The 16,387-nt window shown below is 31.9% G+C and overlaps 2 protein-coding genes across 2 annotated transcripts; both read right to left on the bottom strand.

The window, feature by feature from the left end:
* Nucleotides 1-3,647: 3,647 nt before the first annotated feature.
* Nucleotides 3,648-8,225, bottom strand: LOC118046171 (uncharacterized). The gene is made up of 8 exons (XM_035054964.2): nucleotides 7,948-8,225; nucleotides 7,589-7,682; nucleotides 7,029-7,148; nucleotides 6,885-6,933; nucleotides 6,597-6,696; nucleotides 6,409-6,470; nucleotides 6,169-6,227; nucleotides 3,648-4,127 (listed from the first exon to the last, which is right to left on the bottom strand). The coding sequence occupies exons 1-8, from the start codon at nucleotides 8,097-8,099 to the stop codon at nucleotides 4,023-4,025; spliced, it is 741 nt and encodes a 246-aa protein (XP_034910855.1). The 5' UTR covers nucleotides 8,100-8,225; the 3' UTR covers nucleotides 3,648-4,022.
* A 3,681-nt stretch (nucleotides 8,226-11,906) lies between these two features.
* Nucleotides 11,907-13,052, bottom strand: LOC118046158 (F-box protein CPR1). Its single transcript, XM_035054953.1, has one exon. The coding sequence runs from the start codon at nucleotides 13,050-13,052 to the stop codon at nucleotides 11,907-11,909; it is 1,146 nt and encodes a 381-aa protein (XP_034910844.1).
* Nucleotides 13,053-16,387: the final 3,335 nt, after the last annotated feature.

The following is a 16,387-nucleotide window of genomic DNA, read 5'->3' as shown; positions in this document are numbered from 1 at the left end:
TCAATTCTAATTAATTTATTTAACTCTTGAATTAATTAATGAACAACCATGTCTAATAACTTTGCAAAATAAGATACTTAAATAGATTAAAAAAGAAACTCATATATATATATATATATATATATATATATATATAATATATATATTATTATTGTGACTAAAAGAAAGTACCATGGACCATGGTTTTACTTTTTCCTCGATTGATCTATATATAAATGTGTTGGTAAATAGCTTTGGGAACCGACCTTTCTAAAGATGGAGCTTTAGGTGGGCCAACGTGTAGATGCTTTCCAGGTAGGGCTCTCGTGGTGTTGGGACCCACTTTCAGCCGTCTGATTTGCCACGCTTGATCGCAGTCACTGATCTGATCATGTCTTTTCAAAATATAGATTTTTCTCAACACCAAGCACCCCCAAATCATATAATTCCAAACCACCCCTCCTCAATTCTCAAAAACCTAAAACTAAAAAGTCATTCTACATGTACTTGCCACTATATCCATGTCTTGCAAATATTGCAATTTGTTTTTGTAATAAGATTTTAGTTTAGTATCATCTATGATCTTCACGTTATGGAAGTTGGAAAAAATATTTTTTTCATAAATTCATTATGGATATGTATAATCTATTGCTTTTATTAGCATTTAAAGCAGAAAATATGTACATATACAAAACAAAAATATAATTAATTAAAAAGATAGAGACAAAAATCTAAAATAAATATTTTTGTAATAATTTTGGAATAAATTTATAAGAAATATATTTTTTTATTTTAATTATAATATATACATTCTAGTTGACAATGCCTAATTTTAATTTTTTGTTCCGAAATAAAGATATTCACATTGCGGTTCATTCTGTTCAAATATTCACAACCAATAAGTACTAGATTCTCTTTTGGATAGGCTCTGAAAGGAGAAAAAAAAGAAAGGCTAGAATGCCAACAAACACTTATTATTGAATTCACCCGAACCTGATAATATCCATTTTATTTTGGGTCTCGGGACAATAACAAAATAGTTTTTGAATGGTTAAAAATAAAATAATATATATTTAAAACAACTTAAATGACATTCAAAATATAAAACAAGAGAAGAAAAGGGTAAATTTTGAAACAAGAAAATAAATTAAAACTCTCACATCTTAATAGAAATTCATATCCATGGTGATCAAGAAGCTTAAAAAACTTTGGTACTTTGAAAAAAGAAAAAAAAAAAAAAAAAGACGACTTTGGTGGTTAAAAGACCATAAAAGTTGGTGTTAACGAATATGTTAGTCTCATGTAAATGCAAGAAAGAAATGATGGGCAGACAGACATATATATTTGCAGCTTGAAAAGTGTCATTATGAGATTTTGCATGACGAATTCATCATCTTGTAACCTATGGAGGAGCTGCCATAAACCACAATGTCTATTGTTGGACACCACTCCTATTATAATATTATAATAATTATTATTTTTTAAAATATTTTTTATTTAGAAATATATTTAAATAATATTTTTTTATTTTTAAATTTATTTTTAATATTAATACATCAAAAATAATCTAAAAATATAAAAAATTAATTTGCTTTTGAAAAAGTAGCTCAAACTATATCTATTATATAGTATTACTATAGATCCAAGATTGATGTTGTCCATGCATGTATTTTGCTTTATAGTTTGCTATGTATATTTAAGTTTAATAAATTTTCTTTAATTCGTGACATTAGAGAATATTTTTTAGAAGTGGGTTTTTTCATCAAGTAAATCATTGATGTATTCTACTGTTATTTTATTACATGAATCTAAAATGATATATTTTTAAGATTTTTTTTTTAAAAGAAAAGGAAAAGCAAAGTCATTTTAATTTTTTTAAAAATAAAAATTAGGTTTTAACAGGATCATTAATTTATTTTTTGATCCATCAAATTTGACAAGGTTAGTTCTATTTAAAACTCAACTGCTAAGCATATGAATGAATTGATCCGGCAAGTTTAATAACATTATTGTTGAACGTAAGAGAAATTAAATTATAGTATAGTATACAATAAGAGGAGGGTTGCATTTCCCATGTACATGTACACACTGTAAAGTGAGAAAAGAAAAGTTGATGGAAAGATGGGAGGATGCTAGGTATCCTGAAAATGGGACCCCATGAGATTTTGAGCCGTTAACCATTCTTTCAACAAATAGGAACATGCATGTCACTTGCATCTTTTTCACATATTATTTAAATATTATAAAGTTAACGATAATAATAAATCTTTAATAACTTTGATTTTTATAACACTCAAATTAATAATTTTTAAGAAACAAATATAAAATTTCACTAATTAAGTCATACCCCTTAAAGTTACAACAACTTTGAATCTCTTAACATTATAAAACAAATAAATAGCTTCTTGTTCTTTATGTAATATTGTAATTACACGAACATCCTAATGGACATGCATTGTATAAACATATAAAAAAATAAATATAAAAAGAATAATAACATGTTTAATTGAAGAGATATTAATGAAGATATTAAGTAAATTTTTCCAGCAAATTTAAAGTGGAATTTTTATATTTTTAAACCAGAAAATACAGAAAAATATGTTTTTTTATTCTCATAATATCTGTGTCAGTAATCTAACTGGATTTTTGATAGATAGACCAATAATATTAATATCCTTAAACTATAATTCCCTCCCTTTAAAATGCTTTCCTTTGCATGTGTGCGCCATTAAGGCCAGGCAAGCCTGGCATTGATTAGAGAGAGAGAGAGAGAGAGATTCGATAGTATATTGGGTCTCTATCTGCTATAATTATCTTTTGTTTTTTTGGCTGCTAAGATTCCAATTAGGTTGGTATAAGCAATTTTCAAACAGACTTTCAATGCCATATCAGGAAACTTTCTATCAGGTAGTTGTACGCATGACACAAGCGTACAACTCTTCCAAGCACGCAATATATAGGAAGCTAACAGTAACAAGTCAAGAAGCAGCTTCTTCTTGACACAGTTTTTTAAAAAAAAAGTTTAGAGACTTGCAGTTCTTCCTCCTCTCATGATTCAACAAATCTTGCAGGCAGCGTCTGATTATTGTTTGGGATAAAAAAAAAAAAAAAAAAAACAGAGATGACATGTTTCTCGAGAAGAAAACTCACTCCAAAATTATAATAAAAGTTTATTTATTTTTGTCTATGTTTCTTGTTATGAAATAGCAACCAAAACGTAGCTTGATGAATCAAAAGACAAGAGCACAGTAATGAACTCAATAATTGCTCCAGTGAATGGAACGTCCAGCTTGAGAGGGACCTCCATTTCGAGAGTGGCCCAGGGATTGCTTTACGCTGCTAAATTCTCTGCTATAACTCGGCAATCTACCTGGTCAGCAGATAAAGCGTTAATAAAAGAGCAGGATGGCTCCGACAGGATACATCAAAGGAAGGTTTCAATTAGCACAAGTTTCCACATTAAAAGTTACGTAGGTTTCCACCAATGTTGAATGTCTGCTTAGCTGAATCTGTCTAGCTTTTGAATCGTTTAAACTTTAAAGTTCCCACCATATATGATGACTATCAAGTACTATACACTAAAACCCTCAAGAAAAAAAGAGAGAAAAACATCGGATTGCTCAGCCACTAGATAAAGGCGTTGTTGGTTAGTCCAATCGCAGAAAAAAGATGGAAAAGATGCAAAGATTAAGCATTGCCTAAAAAATTGAGCGTCATCACATTAATAGTAATTGATTTGATTGCATGCCATTATATATGCTGCAAATGCTCTTGGCTAGCATGCTGAAAGACTGGCGTCGCGCAATTTTACAGGGAAAGCATGTTATTACCACCAGCAGTGTGGAAAATTTCTCCAATGGTTATGATAAAAACTAGTATTCAATCTAAATACCACAATGATGATTCACTGGCTCTTATAATTGTTAAAACTCTTGCCAACATGCAGCCATTGAGTGAGCAAAATTCCAGTAAGAATCCATGAAAGAACAGGGGAGCCTCGTCGAGCAGAAACTCGTGTGGCAGCTGACTCCTGTTGACAATGTTCAGCTGATAAGTTTTTTCAACGCAGCTTCAGCACGCTGCTCAAATTTTGGTAGGGCCCATTCATGCTGAATTATGTCAAGGCCGTCTTTCTCAGCACTCAAGTTCTGAGGAGAACGCAAATAGACAAGATTACAAGTCAATAGTTTTTGCTCAACATTATAAATACAAATGGCATTTATCGAGTTAAGAACATGAAAGATAAGTTATACAGTCCTAAATTCTCTCTATTAGCACATCTCATCCTGCAACCATACATTTAAGAGCATGAAAGATAAGTTAATTTTGCTATGCTCACACCTTTCCAGATTTGCCATTCCTGGTCTAAATTTCAACTAGCAAAAACATGGTCAACTGTCTTTCAGGGTCCCATTGGAAAGATTCTCACTAGTTACAAATCAAACCCCTAAACATGCAAGAGACATTTCTAAAGTAGTGAAGAAAAGCAAGCCAATGCTGCTCAGAAAAGCTAGTTAGTAATCATGTTGACATGCTTAGCAAATTTAAAACGAATTAAAGTAAGCTTCATGAAAAGTCCCACATGCCTAATCATGTATACCTATGACCCAAACTTAGAAGTAGCGTAACAGCTGCCACATGAAGAGCAAAAGATTGACCAGGGCAGCAAAATGATGGCAGCAGCCAAAAGAGAGGCTAGCCAAATAGTGAATGGAAAGAGACATAATCTTGTTCACCACCCTTTCTCCTGAACCAAGCAAGGCCTAACTGTACAATGGACCTCATATTATTATTAAGTTGCCAGACATGCATTAATCCACAGCTGATCAAAACCAACCTAACATGGCAAACCTAGGACCAGTACTGAGTAAATTAAGCAGGCCAGAGGCAACCTCTAGGCTGTCATCTCTATTACTCACTGACTTAAAGATTCCTACCTGCAATATTCCTTTTACAATCCATCAATCAAATCAGTCTAATCACAGCCCACTAGTGCCAGCAAAGAGCTTTATTATTTGAAGGAACATTTGATAACAAAACGAGCTCTATAGACCACTAATCTCTTGGTAGATGAAATTTACATATTTATCACAAAATATGAGTCAATTTCAAGTGCCTGTTGAAACCTTTAAATAGACACAGTATACTCTCTGTTTATCAACAACTTCTGAAATATAACAGGGGGTTCATAGCTAATTCTATTATAAAGAAATCTAAGAACCGATATCAATGATAGGACTTCCTGTGCCCCCAAACCATTTGATAAAATAGGGGTTCATAGAAATCTAAATATTGGCTTTTCCCAGAAGGGAAAAACATAAGGAGAAAAAAGGCAAGCTGCATAACAGACAGTTTAGCTAACTGGAACACAAAAACACTCAATATGATAGGCAAAGCCTGCAGCTGAGCAGCTGATATAACATGAAAAGGTGCTATTAATGACCCAGACATCATATGGTATTTACAGACAACGTTGACAACAGGCAAGACACAATGAAGAATCCACCCCTGTACCAGTTACCCAAACACCAGCACCAGAGCTCGCAGCGAGTCTATATGGAAGCGATCTACTTCTAATGAGTCCTTCAAACCCCACCAAGAACTCATAAAAAGACTTGATGGTCTTGCTTAGTTGTACTTGATTGACACTTGTTGCCTCCATGTTTGTAAATGTTTGAACTCTCCAACTTGCTTATGGTCAAACAGTTTCTTAATTTCTTTTACTCATTGAAATAATAAGACTTACATGCAGTAGTTAAGATGGTCAAACTAGCATTTCAAACAGGACAGCTTGATTCAACTCTCAACCATATATCTATCAGATCTGAGGTGCTAGTAAAACCACTGAATCTAAAGATTTTGTGCATGACAGAATTATAAAGATGTATCATTCCTTTGATTCTTTCTATACAGTGAAAGTAGCACAATTAAATAAAAAGTTGCTACTTAACTAAAAAGCTGTGGTGTCCCAGTGGCAGGGGCACAACCTTGGCTCAAAGTTAGATTTAGGACAGTAAAATAGAAACCAGCAAATCAACATACAAAGGGATTTCTTTGACTAATAACAGTCATATTGCAATTGATGTATCAAGGAAGTTATTAATAACTAAATCTGTTCAAGAAGATCATGTGCATCAGTTTAAATTCTTCAAGCTAAAATGCTCAATAGAGAACCAGTTAAGTTTGTACCTTTGTTGGATCCATACCAAAACCACTCATTTGCATCATACGCTGTGTATCATCCATGGCTGCATTATAAATATCATATTTGAGCATCTACAGAGAGTAAATCCAGAAATCCTAAAGTATGCAAAACTCTAATCCATGCTTCTAGATTCTTGCACCAACGATTTTGCAAGAGAAGCAAGCAACATGCAGATTCTCAGTCAAAATAGATATAACCATGAAAATTTATAAAATAACACTAACCATTTTCTTCACCCAGAATGAGACTAAATAAACCCCTTAATCCAAACAAATTAAGGAAATACCTGCAAAAGAAAGTGATTGTGGATAATTAGAGTTATTAAACTAGGCAAATATCCAGAAATTCTCTAGAAAAAGCTTTTCAGCAGTTCTTTTGAAGTACAACTTCTCATTCATAAATGCAGACATACCATGACCGACTGCTGACATAGCTAACATCCACGGTGCTCAAATCAATCCCATTTTGCAACATTGATCTGAATCTTTGAGTCAGTGGAAACGGTATCTTGGCTGCAGGGAATAAGAGATTATTAACAAAGTCGTAAAGATCAAATCGAATACAAATTATCGAAAAAGGTTATATATTATCTATATAAGTATTAAATGTACAGATAAGCCATAGTAAGGTATCAAGGACATAAAACAAAGCTTAAGAATCAAGTAGCTAAAAACAGTGAAAAGAAAGAAAGAAAACTAACCTGCAACAAATCCAGAGAAGAAAAAGTTGACCCATGCAAAGGTAAGGGTCTGGCCAGCAGGAAAAAATAAGAAACCACCAAGTCAATTATCTTGTTTGAATAGACATGTCAGAGAACGACAAAAAGCTGTTGAACAGTTAATACCTGGGGTATAATCATAGAAAGGTTTTTCTTCATCATATCCATGGCCATATTTGGGTCGGAGAACATTTGTGCTTGTGGATTTTGACCTTGGCCCTTAGGAACATGCAATAATCCATTTTCCTAATAAAAAAGAATAAACTTTCAATTTAGCATCTGACCATCTAAAAATGAAAACTTCAAGCTAGCATCAGGCTTATGCACCCTAAGTAAAGCTCCAAATATCAAAACTGAGGAGCGCAAACAAAGTATGGCAACCTGGCATATATCCAAAACCATCTAACTCATAAAAATCAATATGAACATGTCAAAACTATTTGGGAATTTAAGAAAATATATTTCAAGTTTACCATCAATCAGAATTTCAGCTTCAACCAACTTTAAGAAATACACCACAACTAACCACAGAATCCACTAAATCCCAAATCTCTTTTACAATTACACTAGCACAAAATTAGCCACAAAGCATAACCAATTTAGATACTTCCACAAATAATAAACAAATCCAACATTCAAATCACCCAAAATCAAACAAGCCAAAACCAATAAAAATAAATCAAAACCTCATTGCTAAAATGAGCCCTTCGTGCTCGAAAAGACTTGGAAGGTATAAAGTTAGCTCCAGCTCGCAAGTTCCTAGCTCTTATAACAACTTGCCTGCAACAAAATCACAAAAAGAAACAAACTTTAACACTAATCAAGATTTTCGTTGTTTTTCAATAACGTACAAAAATAAATCGCCGAAACCATCAAAAATCACAAAAATAAACAGAATTAAACACTAAACAGAGAATTCATGATATGGGTTTTCAATAACAAGAAAAATACACCAAAACCAGCACAAAAAACAATATAAATCCCAAAAAGAGACAAACTTTAGCACTTAACAGAGATTCTGTGACCTGGGTTTTTGATAGCTTACCCTTCTCTAACAACTTTAGCATCTGGGTTTTGCTGAGATCGCATAAGCTTTGAAACAAAGTAACGAAGAATCCCAATAAGAATCATCACCACTGTTAATGGGATCAGTACCCAATCTCTTATAGCCGTGTCTAACACTAGATCTTCTGCCATTGATTTGTTGATTGGACCACACCAAGACCAGAAACAAAAATTTGATCTTTAGAGTGATTAACGTTGTCTTTGTTCTTTGGTTCTGGTCTCTGTGTATTTATCAGTTTGGTTTTTATCGCAGGTGAAGGGATGTGAGTATCTTTGTGGGAATCGATTCGTGGTATTTCTGTCTTTCACCATAATTGAGATGTTAAAACGCAGAGTTTTCAGTTTTGATTAGATGACAAATTATAAGTTGCCACGTGTATAGTTTCAGGTGTGTTTAGTTACCGAAAGCATTTTATTTATGTTTTCTTTTACTCTCTTTTTTTAATTTCTATTTTTCAATGAAAATTAGAAAAAAAATTCATTTGTTAAAAATAAAGACAAATTTTTCACTTAAAAAATAATACATTAAAATTACAATTATTTTTCATATAAAATCAAATTCACATGACTTTTTCCTCTTTTTTTTTACCTTAGTAGATGGCTTTTATGATAATATGAAGGCTAAAAATAAAGAAGTTAAAAGGCTTTTATAAAACAATCCTTCTAATCTCCTTAGATTTCTTCCGAAAGATAGAACTCTCACTGTTAGTTTCTTCATCAAATCAAGAGACTATTACTATTTTCATCCTTAAACTTGCATCCCATTTTTCATCATAAAAAAAAAAAAAAATTATTTGACTTTACATTCTACATAAAAATTATAGTCTTGTGTGTAGATAATTTTGGGCTTTTGAATGGCATGATTTCAATACCTATGAGACTTAAGATATGCTCGTTTAAATATATAATGTAAAAGCAGAGAATTTTGCTGCAAGTAGAATATCGGTCCGGTTTTGCAGGTCTAATTAAAGGTTCAAACAAACTCGGATTTCTACCCATGATACCTTCTTAGAAAGCTTGATATGTGTATTTTAACATCATTCAACTACCGTTCACATTCTAAAATTAAAACTTGATGAAAAACCTATCACAATAAATAAGGTTCAAAATATAAAATGCAAAAATTCTTATTTTTTAGCAATTAATTCACAAAGTTTTTTAGTCATGCCAAACTTATAAAAAATAACTTCTAGTAAGATCAATTAAGCTTGAAAAACATTAAAAAAACATAGTGTGAAAGTAATAAAAACACACATACACATAAAAGAGAATATATATATATATATATATATATATATATATATATAAAAGCCTTTCTTATAAAAGAGAATTGTTTTTTTCTTTTATATGATATTACTTAATCATTGGAGAGTTTCCAAACTCAAATAAATGGACCTTTTATAGGTGTTGAGCATAATCCACTAGCCATTTAATCAAGAAAAGATAAACCAGATTGCTAGAATTAAAAGATTAATAATCTTATTCTAGGTCTTAGCTTGGCCTTCAAGCCAATGGAATAGAATCAAATTTCATTATTGGTGTTGTTTATAGGAACATGAAAAAAAAAAAAAAAAACCATTCATCTCTTCTTCAAGAGCCAGGCTGTTATCATTCTTAATTACCATTAGATTTGGAGTCTTGAAGTTTTGTAAGTTTTTTAACAAATACTAGCAAGATATTGGTTCAAATCATGTAACTTTGAGAGTTATTATAAACCAGTGGCTTCATTGCTATTACCACCCTTAATTACTATCAAAGTTGGAACTTTGAGGTTTTGAAAAGACTTAAATGGATACTAATATAATGTTGTTTCAATCCGTGTAACTTCAGGAGTTATTGCTAACCAATAACTTCTAATAAGTTTGTAGACTTGATAGGGTAAATGATCCCTAAGTAGGGGGTACCTTCTCTTTCATTAGTCATATTTTCATAATAATCGAATGAAATATGTTTATTTAGAAAGAATCATTTTGACGATTGCATAGACAACCTTCATCATTTCTACGAAAACCAAATATGATTCTTAAGATTTTTAATTAGTTAGCAAACTTGATAGGGTAAATGATCCCTAAATAGAGATGATATCTTTTTTTTTATTAGTTATATTTTCATAATAACCGAATGAACTATGTTTATTTAGAAAGAATCTTTTTGATGATTTCCCAAACAACCTTCACCATCTCTATGAAAACCAAGTATGATGCTTCCCATTGCATTAACAACCAATGAAAAGCATCCCGAACGAGCACATAAGGTTGTTGCTTGTAGTGCCTAGGGGTTCTTGAGAACACATCAATGATATCAAAGTACCAGAAGCTAGTATTGTGACTTGTAAAAGCAATGATATACCAACCAAATAAGATGAGTACAAATAATGAAAGAAAGCTGGTAATGCTAGCAAGGTGTAAGTAGCAAGGCGCAAGTCAAGTGGCAGAAACGTGTGGGGGGTAAATGGGTGGTTCAAGTCCAAGAAAGTGGAACTTCAAATGTTGTATAATCTGAAAAGTGGAGATAAAGCTTTGGAAGATAATTTTGAAGTTTAGCTAAGAAAGCCAAGAACGATCCAAAGTCCCTAAAAAATTTTAAAGGCATGAAAAACTCTAAAAATTGATGTGAGTTCTCTATAGTTTAGGATTGTAATTTTTAAGGCATGAAAACCTCTAGATTTCTACCTTTTGCTATATGCTGCGTCATTTATGGTTTGACACCAAGGACCGATGGTAACAGAGAGGATCTCTTAATCTACGTTAATAGAGATAAATATATAGTTCTGTCGTGCTGCTGTCAAGGACATAGTTGCTGTCAAACTTGGTGAATTTGGATGAAAATTTTGCTGTCAAACTCTTGACAGGTAAGTGGCATGACACGAGAGCAAGTATATCCTCTGGTAGACTCATAATGGTTTCGATCGATTTGATTCCGTGTTTGTGTGTATCAATGCTTTTAATTTAATGTTTTGTTTCTCGAGAACAAGAGAAGGGAAGCTTGCCTTTTAAATGGGGCGAGTTTTCTTTTACTTCCTTCAAGGCTGGATTTTGTATACTAGTACTGTATGTGTATCCATGTTGTATTTTATTTTATTTATCGCTTGATTTCTTGATTGAATGTTTAATACTTCCTTGGCTATTTATATAGTCTTAAATCTCAGCATAACAAGGATTCTACTTGCTAGAAAATAAAATAATCCTAATCTAATCTAAGATAGTTGTAACACTCAGAAGTCAGAACTCCTCGATTCAGAGACCTAGTTCTGTCAAGTTTGGTTGCTGTCTTCAAGGCTGTTGCAACCACATATAATACCTCTCCAGATCCCTCCCGCGAGGACTTCCGGCACCGACCTACTGCTGCAAACTTCCTCCTGCTGGATTATTCTTTGCTGCTGTTTCCTCTTGATTTCTGCTGCTGCCTTCTGCCGTAGCTTCTCCTGACTGGTTCTCATAAGAAGCACAGCACTCTCCTGTTTTCTTTCAAATCCTAATCGTGCCCATGAAATATTTACTTTATATTCACAAAAATTAGGAAGGCTGTCTGAAGCTTGCAGGTTTTTAATTGATTTAAAACGCACAAAGTGAGTTTGCAAGGAGGTTACGGGTTCAAATCATCTTTTTCAAGAACTTAAGCTTAAAAAATACCCCATTGTAAGAGGAGCTCTCAATACACAGCTAATTACTAACAATTGACCCTAATCTAGATAGCCTAACTATTGATTGTGGGACGCGCACACAGAGAGAAATAGAGAGGGGAAGTTTTGCTCTGAGAAGTAATTAGGAAATCTTTATTCTACATAACTGAGAAATTTTATAAAACTACAAAATTAAGTAAAAACTCAAAACCTTGACAGCCGAATTACGAAATTAAATGCTTAAGAAACTTAATTAAAATTAATCCCTTACTTGAACCATTAACTAACTTCCAAATCCCAACTAGGTCATGCCCTTTTCAGCCCTGATGATAATCAAGAGGTGAAACCAGGCTTCCCACAATAGGAGTCACTAAAAATCTTCGAGGAACTCCACGAATAGGATTGATGATTCTGTAGCTATCCTTCTTAGGATCATGCAGAATTCTTGCCTTTTCACCTGCCTCGATCAGGATTTCACCATTCTTCAAAATAGTCAGGGGCTTCAAAAAGATGTAGTTGTAGTTCTCAACTCTCCAAGGCAGCTTAATCACAAACCGCAATTCCCACGAATCCGTCACTCCATACTCTTTCATGGACCAAATGTGAGCCTCGTCATGTTTTGAAAGATAGAAGGTTGATACCAATCCATCTAACACACTTACCTCCATGTGAAGTTCATCATTATGATTCACAATAGGCTGAGGAATCTCCTTGAACTCTTCTTTGCTCATGTCATAAGAAACTATCAGATACCTCCCCGTTCTTCCGAGCCCGATAGTTGCTTTCCAGATAATAAAATCATTGCCAAGCCAGATAGCAGCTTTATAGCCCAGATGGTACGGGATAGCTCCAATATCCTTCCACTCACCAGCTTTCAAAGAGTAGACTCTAGCCTCACATTCATAAGAGTCAATGTCAATAAAAGGCTTATCATATATATAAACACACCTTATGACCTTGTAATCATCTTCTGCTTGATGATAACCAAACCCCATCGTGGTGAAAGAGTTCTCAACTGCGGCGATATCGAAACCCGAGAACGGAAGGTGTTTGAAAACCCCAGTAGAGGGATTCAAGAGAAAGATATCCTGATTGCATTGTTGGTCCGAAATGCAAAGTAAGCCATTGCATGAACCAGAAATTTCAACTTTCTCTAAGCACAGTGAAAAGGGCAATGGCAGCCTTCTAGCTTTGCTCCATTCTTCATCTTCAACGTAGAAAAGCTTGGACTCATGCTTCAGGACAAGATTTGGGTTCTTCAAATTTTCTCTTCTGAGATGCTGCTTAACAAATTCTGGATTGCCAAGGAATGCAAGCATGGACTTGGATACACTCTTGAATCTTGTAAGAGACTTGACAGGCAGTCTAGTAAGAATATCAGAGATAATATCACTAGGAATGTTAGCTGACATTTCAGTGAATGTAGAGCTGCTGGTGGATGCTGCTGAACTTGTTGAACTCATTTTTTGGTACTGGTATATTGTGAGTCTAATCGTTTGGTAAGAATGGAGAAGAATATTGGGTATATAAGGACAATTAAAGAAGGAGGGCTCATTGGCCATAATGCCATAAAAGGAGAATATCTAAGTAGATTATGATCTAATTGTTGCAGAGAATCCAAAATTTATGACCAATATCTTGTCATTTGGCCAATGTACAAAATCATATCAATGAAATTTTAGAAAGTAAATCTATATAAAATTGTGAAAAAGCTGAGGAGATCTAGTGATTACTATCTTTATTAGCACATTAATGGATCGATGCATTTTTTTTTTTTTATGAATATGATGCAAATTTTTTCCTGTTTTTAAATGTGATTTCTTAAGAAAAATTTGTCAAACAAGTTAAAATACTATATAGTATTTCACTTAACATATCGAGAAATTTAAAATTGTATTTTAACTGATAGTAAAATATAAAAGATGAAAGAAAGGAAGATTTATTCCATTGTTAAAGCAATCAAAGAGAAACAAAACAAAAACAAAAATTGTTGAAGCCTCCAATGTTTTTAGATTTCCTAGAATTTCTTTAAGGCATCTGTGCATCTCAAGTAAGATAAACTATTTAGAAATTTATAAATACCACGATCGACTGCGATGCTACACAGATACGATATTATGTATACATTAGATTTGAAATTAATTGTGGATATCTACATCACAGATATCCAAATTTCAAGTATATCCTTATTTCTTGCTAGTTAACACTGTCTAGTTTTATATTAGCCATTTAACTTGTATTTTGTCATGGGTTATAATTTTTTTTTTCAAAAAAAATACTAGATATGCAGGTTGCTTTAATGTATTTTTTACATAAAAAAAATTCAAAGTATAAATTAAAAAGTCTATATAAGCAAGATCAAACTATTAAATAATATAAAATGAAGGCATGCATCTGATTGTGTTTACTAATCTTATTTATTTAAATAAATAAATGATAAATTCTTACCCTAAAAAATTCATGACTTAAAAGATAAACACAAATAAAACTGACTTAATAAACTTCCATCATAAAAAAAAAATATTACACAAGGTCAAACACATTAGCAATATAATTTAAAAATGAATATTTTTTTATTTTAAAAAAATAAACTTCATTTGTATAAAAAATATATTATATATGAGTTAGAATAATACCTTGAAAAATGAAATAGAAACATAACAACTAAAAAAAAAGGGCATGCAAAAATCGTTGACCTAGGTCATGAGACCATGATAAATCCATATAAAAAGCTTGAAGATAATCACAAAACTAATATTAAAAAAACTAATGCAAAACAATAAGATTGTACGAAGCCGAATTCTCAACAAATTAAATGTTGAAAGATAAAACCAGGAAAAAAATTAATTACAGAAAAAAGATAAAAAAAAAAATGAGGGTGAGAAAAATATTAATTAGAAGGATAAAGATTTGCAATTGAAGAATTTAATTGAATTGAAAAATAGCTTTAATAAAAGAAAAAAATCAAAAAAATTAGGGTCAACCTAAACAAATAAAACAACAGAAAATCTAATTGAATGATAGAATTGAAAGAAAAAAACTTTGACAAAAGTGCCAAGAATAAAATTAGAAATTAAAAAAAAATAAGGACCAAAATGAAAAACCAAACATATGAGAAATTGCAATTGAAGAACTAAATTAAAAAGAATAAAAACTTCTATAAATAAAAAATGAACGAAATAAGAAATTAATAGTATGAGAACTAAAATTAAAAAGTAAGAAACAAATATGACAATGGTATACATTATTTGTCACAAGAGAGAAAAGAAGGGAAAAAAAAAATCAAATGACCACCAACAACAATCCGACCACCATAAGATGTTACATGTCACTCTAAATGAAAGAGTACACGATGGCTCATCTAGGAAGACGATGGAAGGTTAGTTACGTCCACATGATGGCATTACACGCGCCACTTAAATGATGCGTATGCTACCCACGCGTCGAGGTGTATAGAGCTTGCTCCAGCAACTTTAAGCATTACAAAAAAAATTTTAAAAAGTAAAAATACAAAAATATCCCCCATGACCTTGAGAATTACACAAAATACCCATATAAAAGCACACAAATACCCTCAAATGTTAAGCTTATGTTTTGTCTCTTCCAAGATCAAAGATGTAATTGTATTGTACATTAAAATTTAAAACCCCCAAAAATACTTTTATTCGGTAGCACAATAATTTTTTTATTCTGCAGGCAAATATGTATTTTTACTATTGAGAAACTTATGCAAAATAAAAAAAATCATTGGTTAACAATTTTTATTTTGTTGATTTTAGAGGAAAAAAAAAAAAAATATCAACACCTAAAGAGGCTTAAAGTTTTTAGATCAAAGAGCACAAAGGTAATTTTTTTTTTTTTTTTACTATAACTCAGGACATATATATTTTGTTGTAGATTGGGCTACAACAAGTCATTTAGTTTCTTAAATAATAAATAAGTTGTTTAGAAATACAAAAATATCAAAACCCCCTGCCATTATTATGAGTTATGCCATCCTACTTTGTTGATTATGATTTAGGTAAGATCTTAATAAATATTTTCCTAATTTTGACATGAATGATCATATCTTTTTGATAAAATATAAAAAAATAATTTTTATTTTAATATGCACAAACTAGCATAAAAACACAACTTGAATACTAATTAGTTCAAGAAAATATTGTTACTATTTTTTTTCCTTGAAAATATAATCTTGGCTAGTGGAAACATTGTATACTGCAAACATTTAAACCATGTTTCTTTTTCTTTCCTTTTATATATATATTGTAAAAGACCTCATGTTACTATTTTCATGAAGATCAGTAACCTCCCTAGATTACACTTTGAAGAAATTGGAAGTATTGCTTCAAATTCTTTTATTACAATGAACCAAAAAAAAAAAATACATTTTTCTTACATGTTACTTACCCTTTCTTCATTCGAAAGATCCCTTGAAATAATTATTTCTATAATCCTACAAGTATTATAGGAATTCCTATATATAGTATTTAGTGTTGTAATTCAAAGCATAGAGTGTCATTGCCATTAGTGTCATCCAATGCTATGACCTCATCATCAGGATCAGGAGAGGAAGATAACCCAGTTGTAGAAACAGTTCTCAAGCTTTACATTGCAATCAAGAACAAGAACATCTGATTGTATGATATACTTGGCGATGAATGCCATGTGTTTGAAATTTCTTCTCATTTTTCCAACCCTTCCAAGGAAAACAGGTGCCAATTAAAATTTCAATTTGCTAATTTTACTTTCTATCATGACTAAGATTGTGTGTGTGTATTTGCAATGTCCCAAAAAT

Source organism: Populus alba, chromosome 6, assembly GCF_005239225.2.
Source record: "Populus alba chromosome 6, ASM523922v2, whole genome shotgun sequence".
Lineage (NCBI taxonomy): Eukaryota > Viridiplantae > Streptophyta > Magnoliopsida > Malpighiales > Salicaceae > Populus > Populus alba.
Note: the sequence above shows the minus strand (reverse complement) of the source record. Positions and strands in the feature narration are given on the sequence as shown.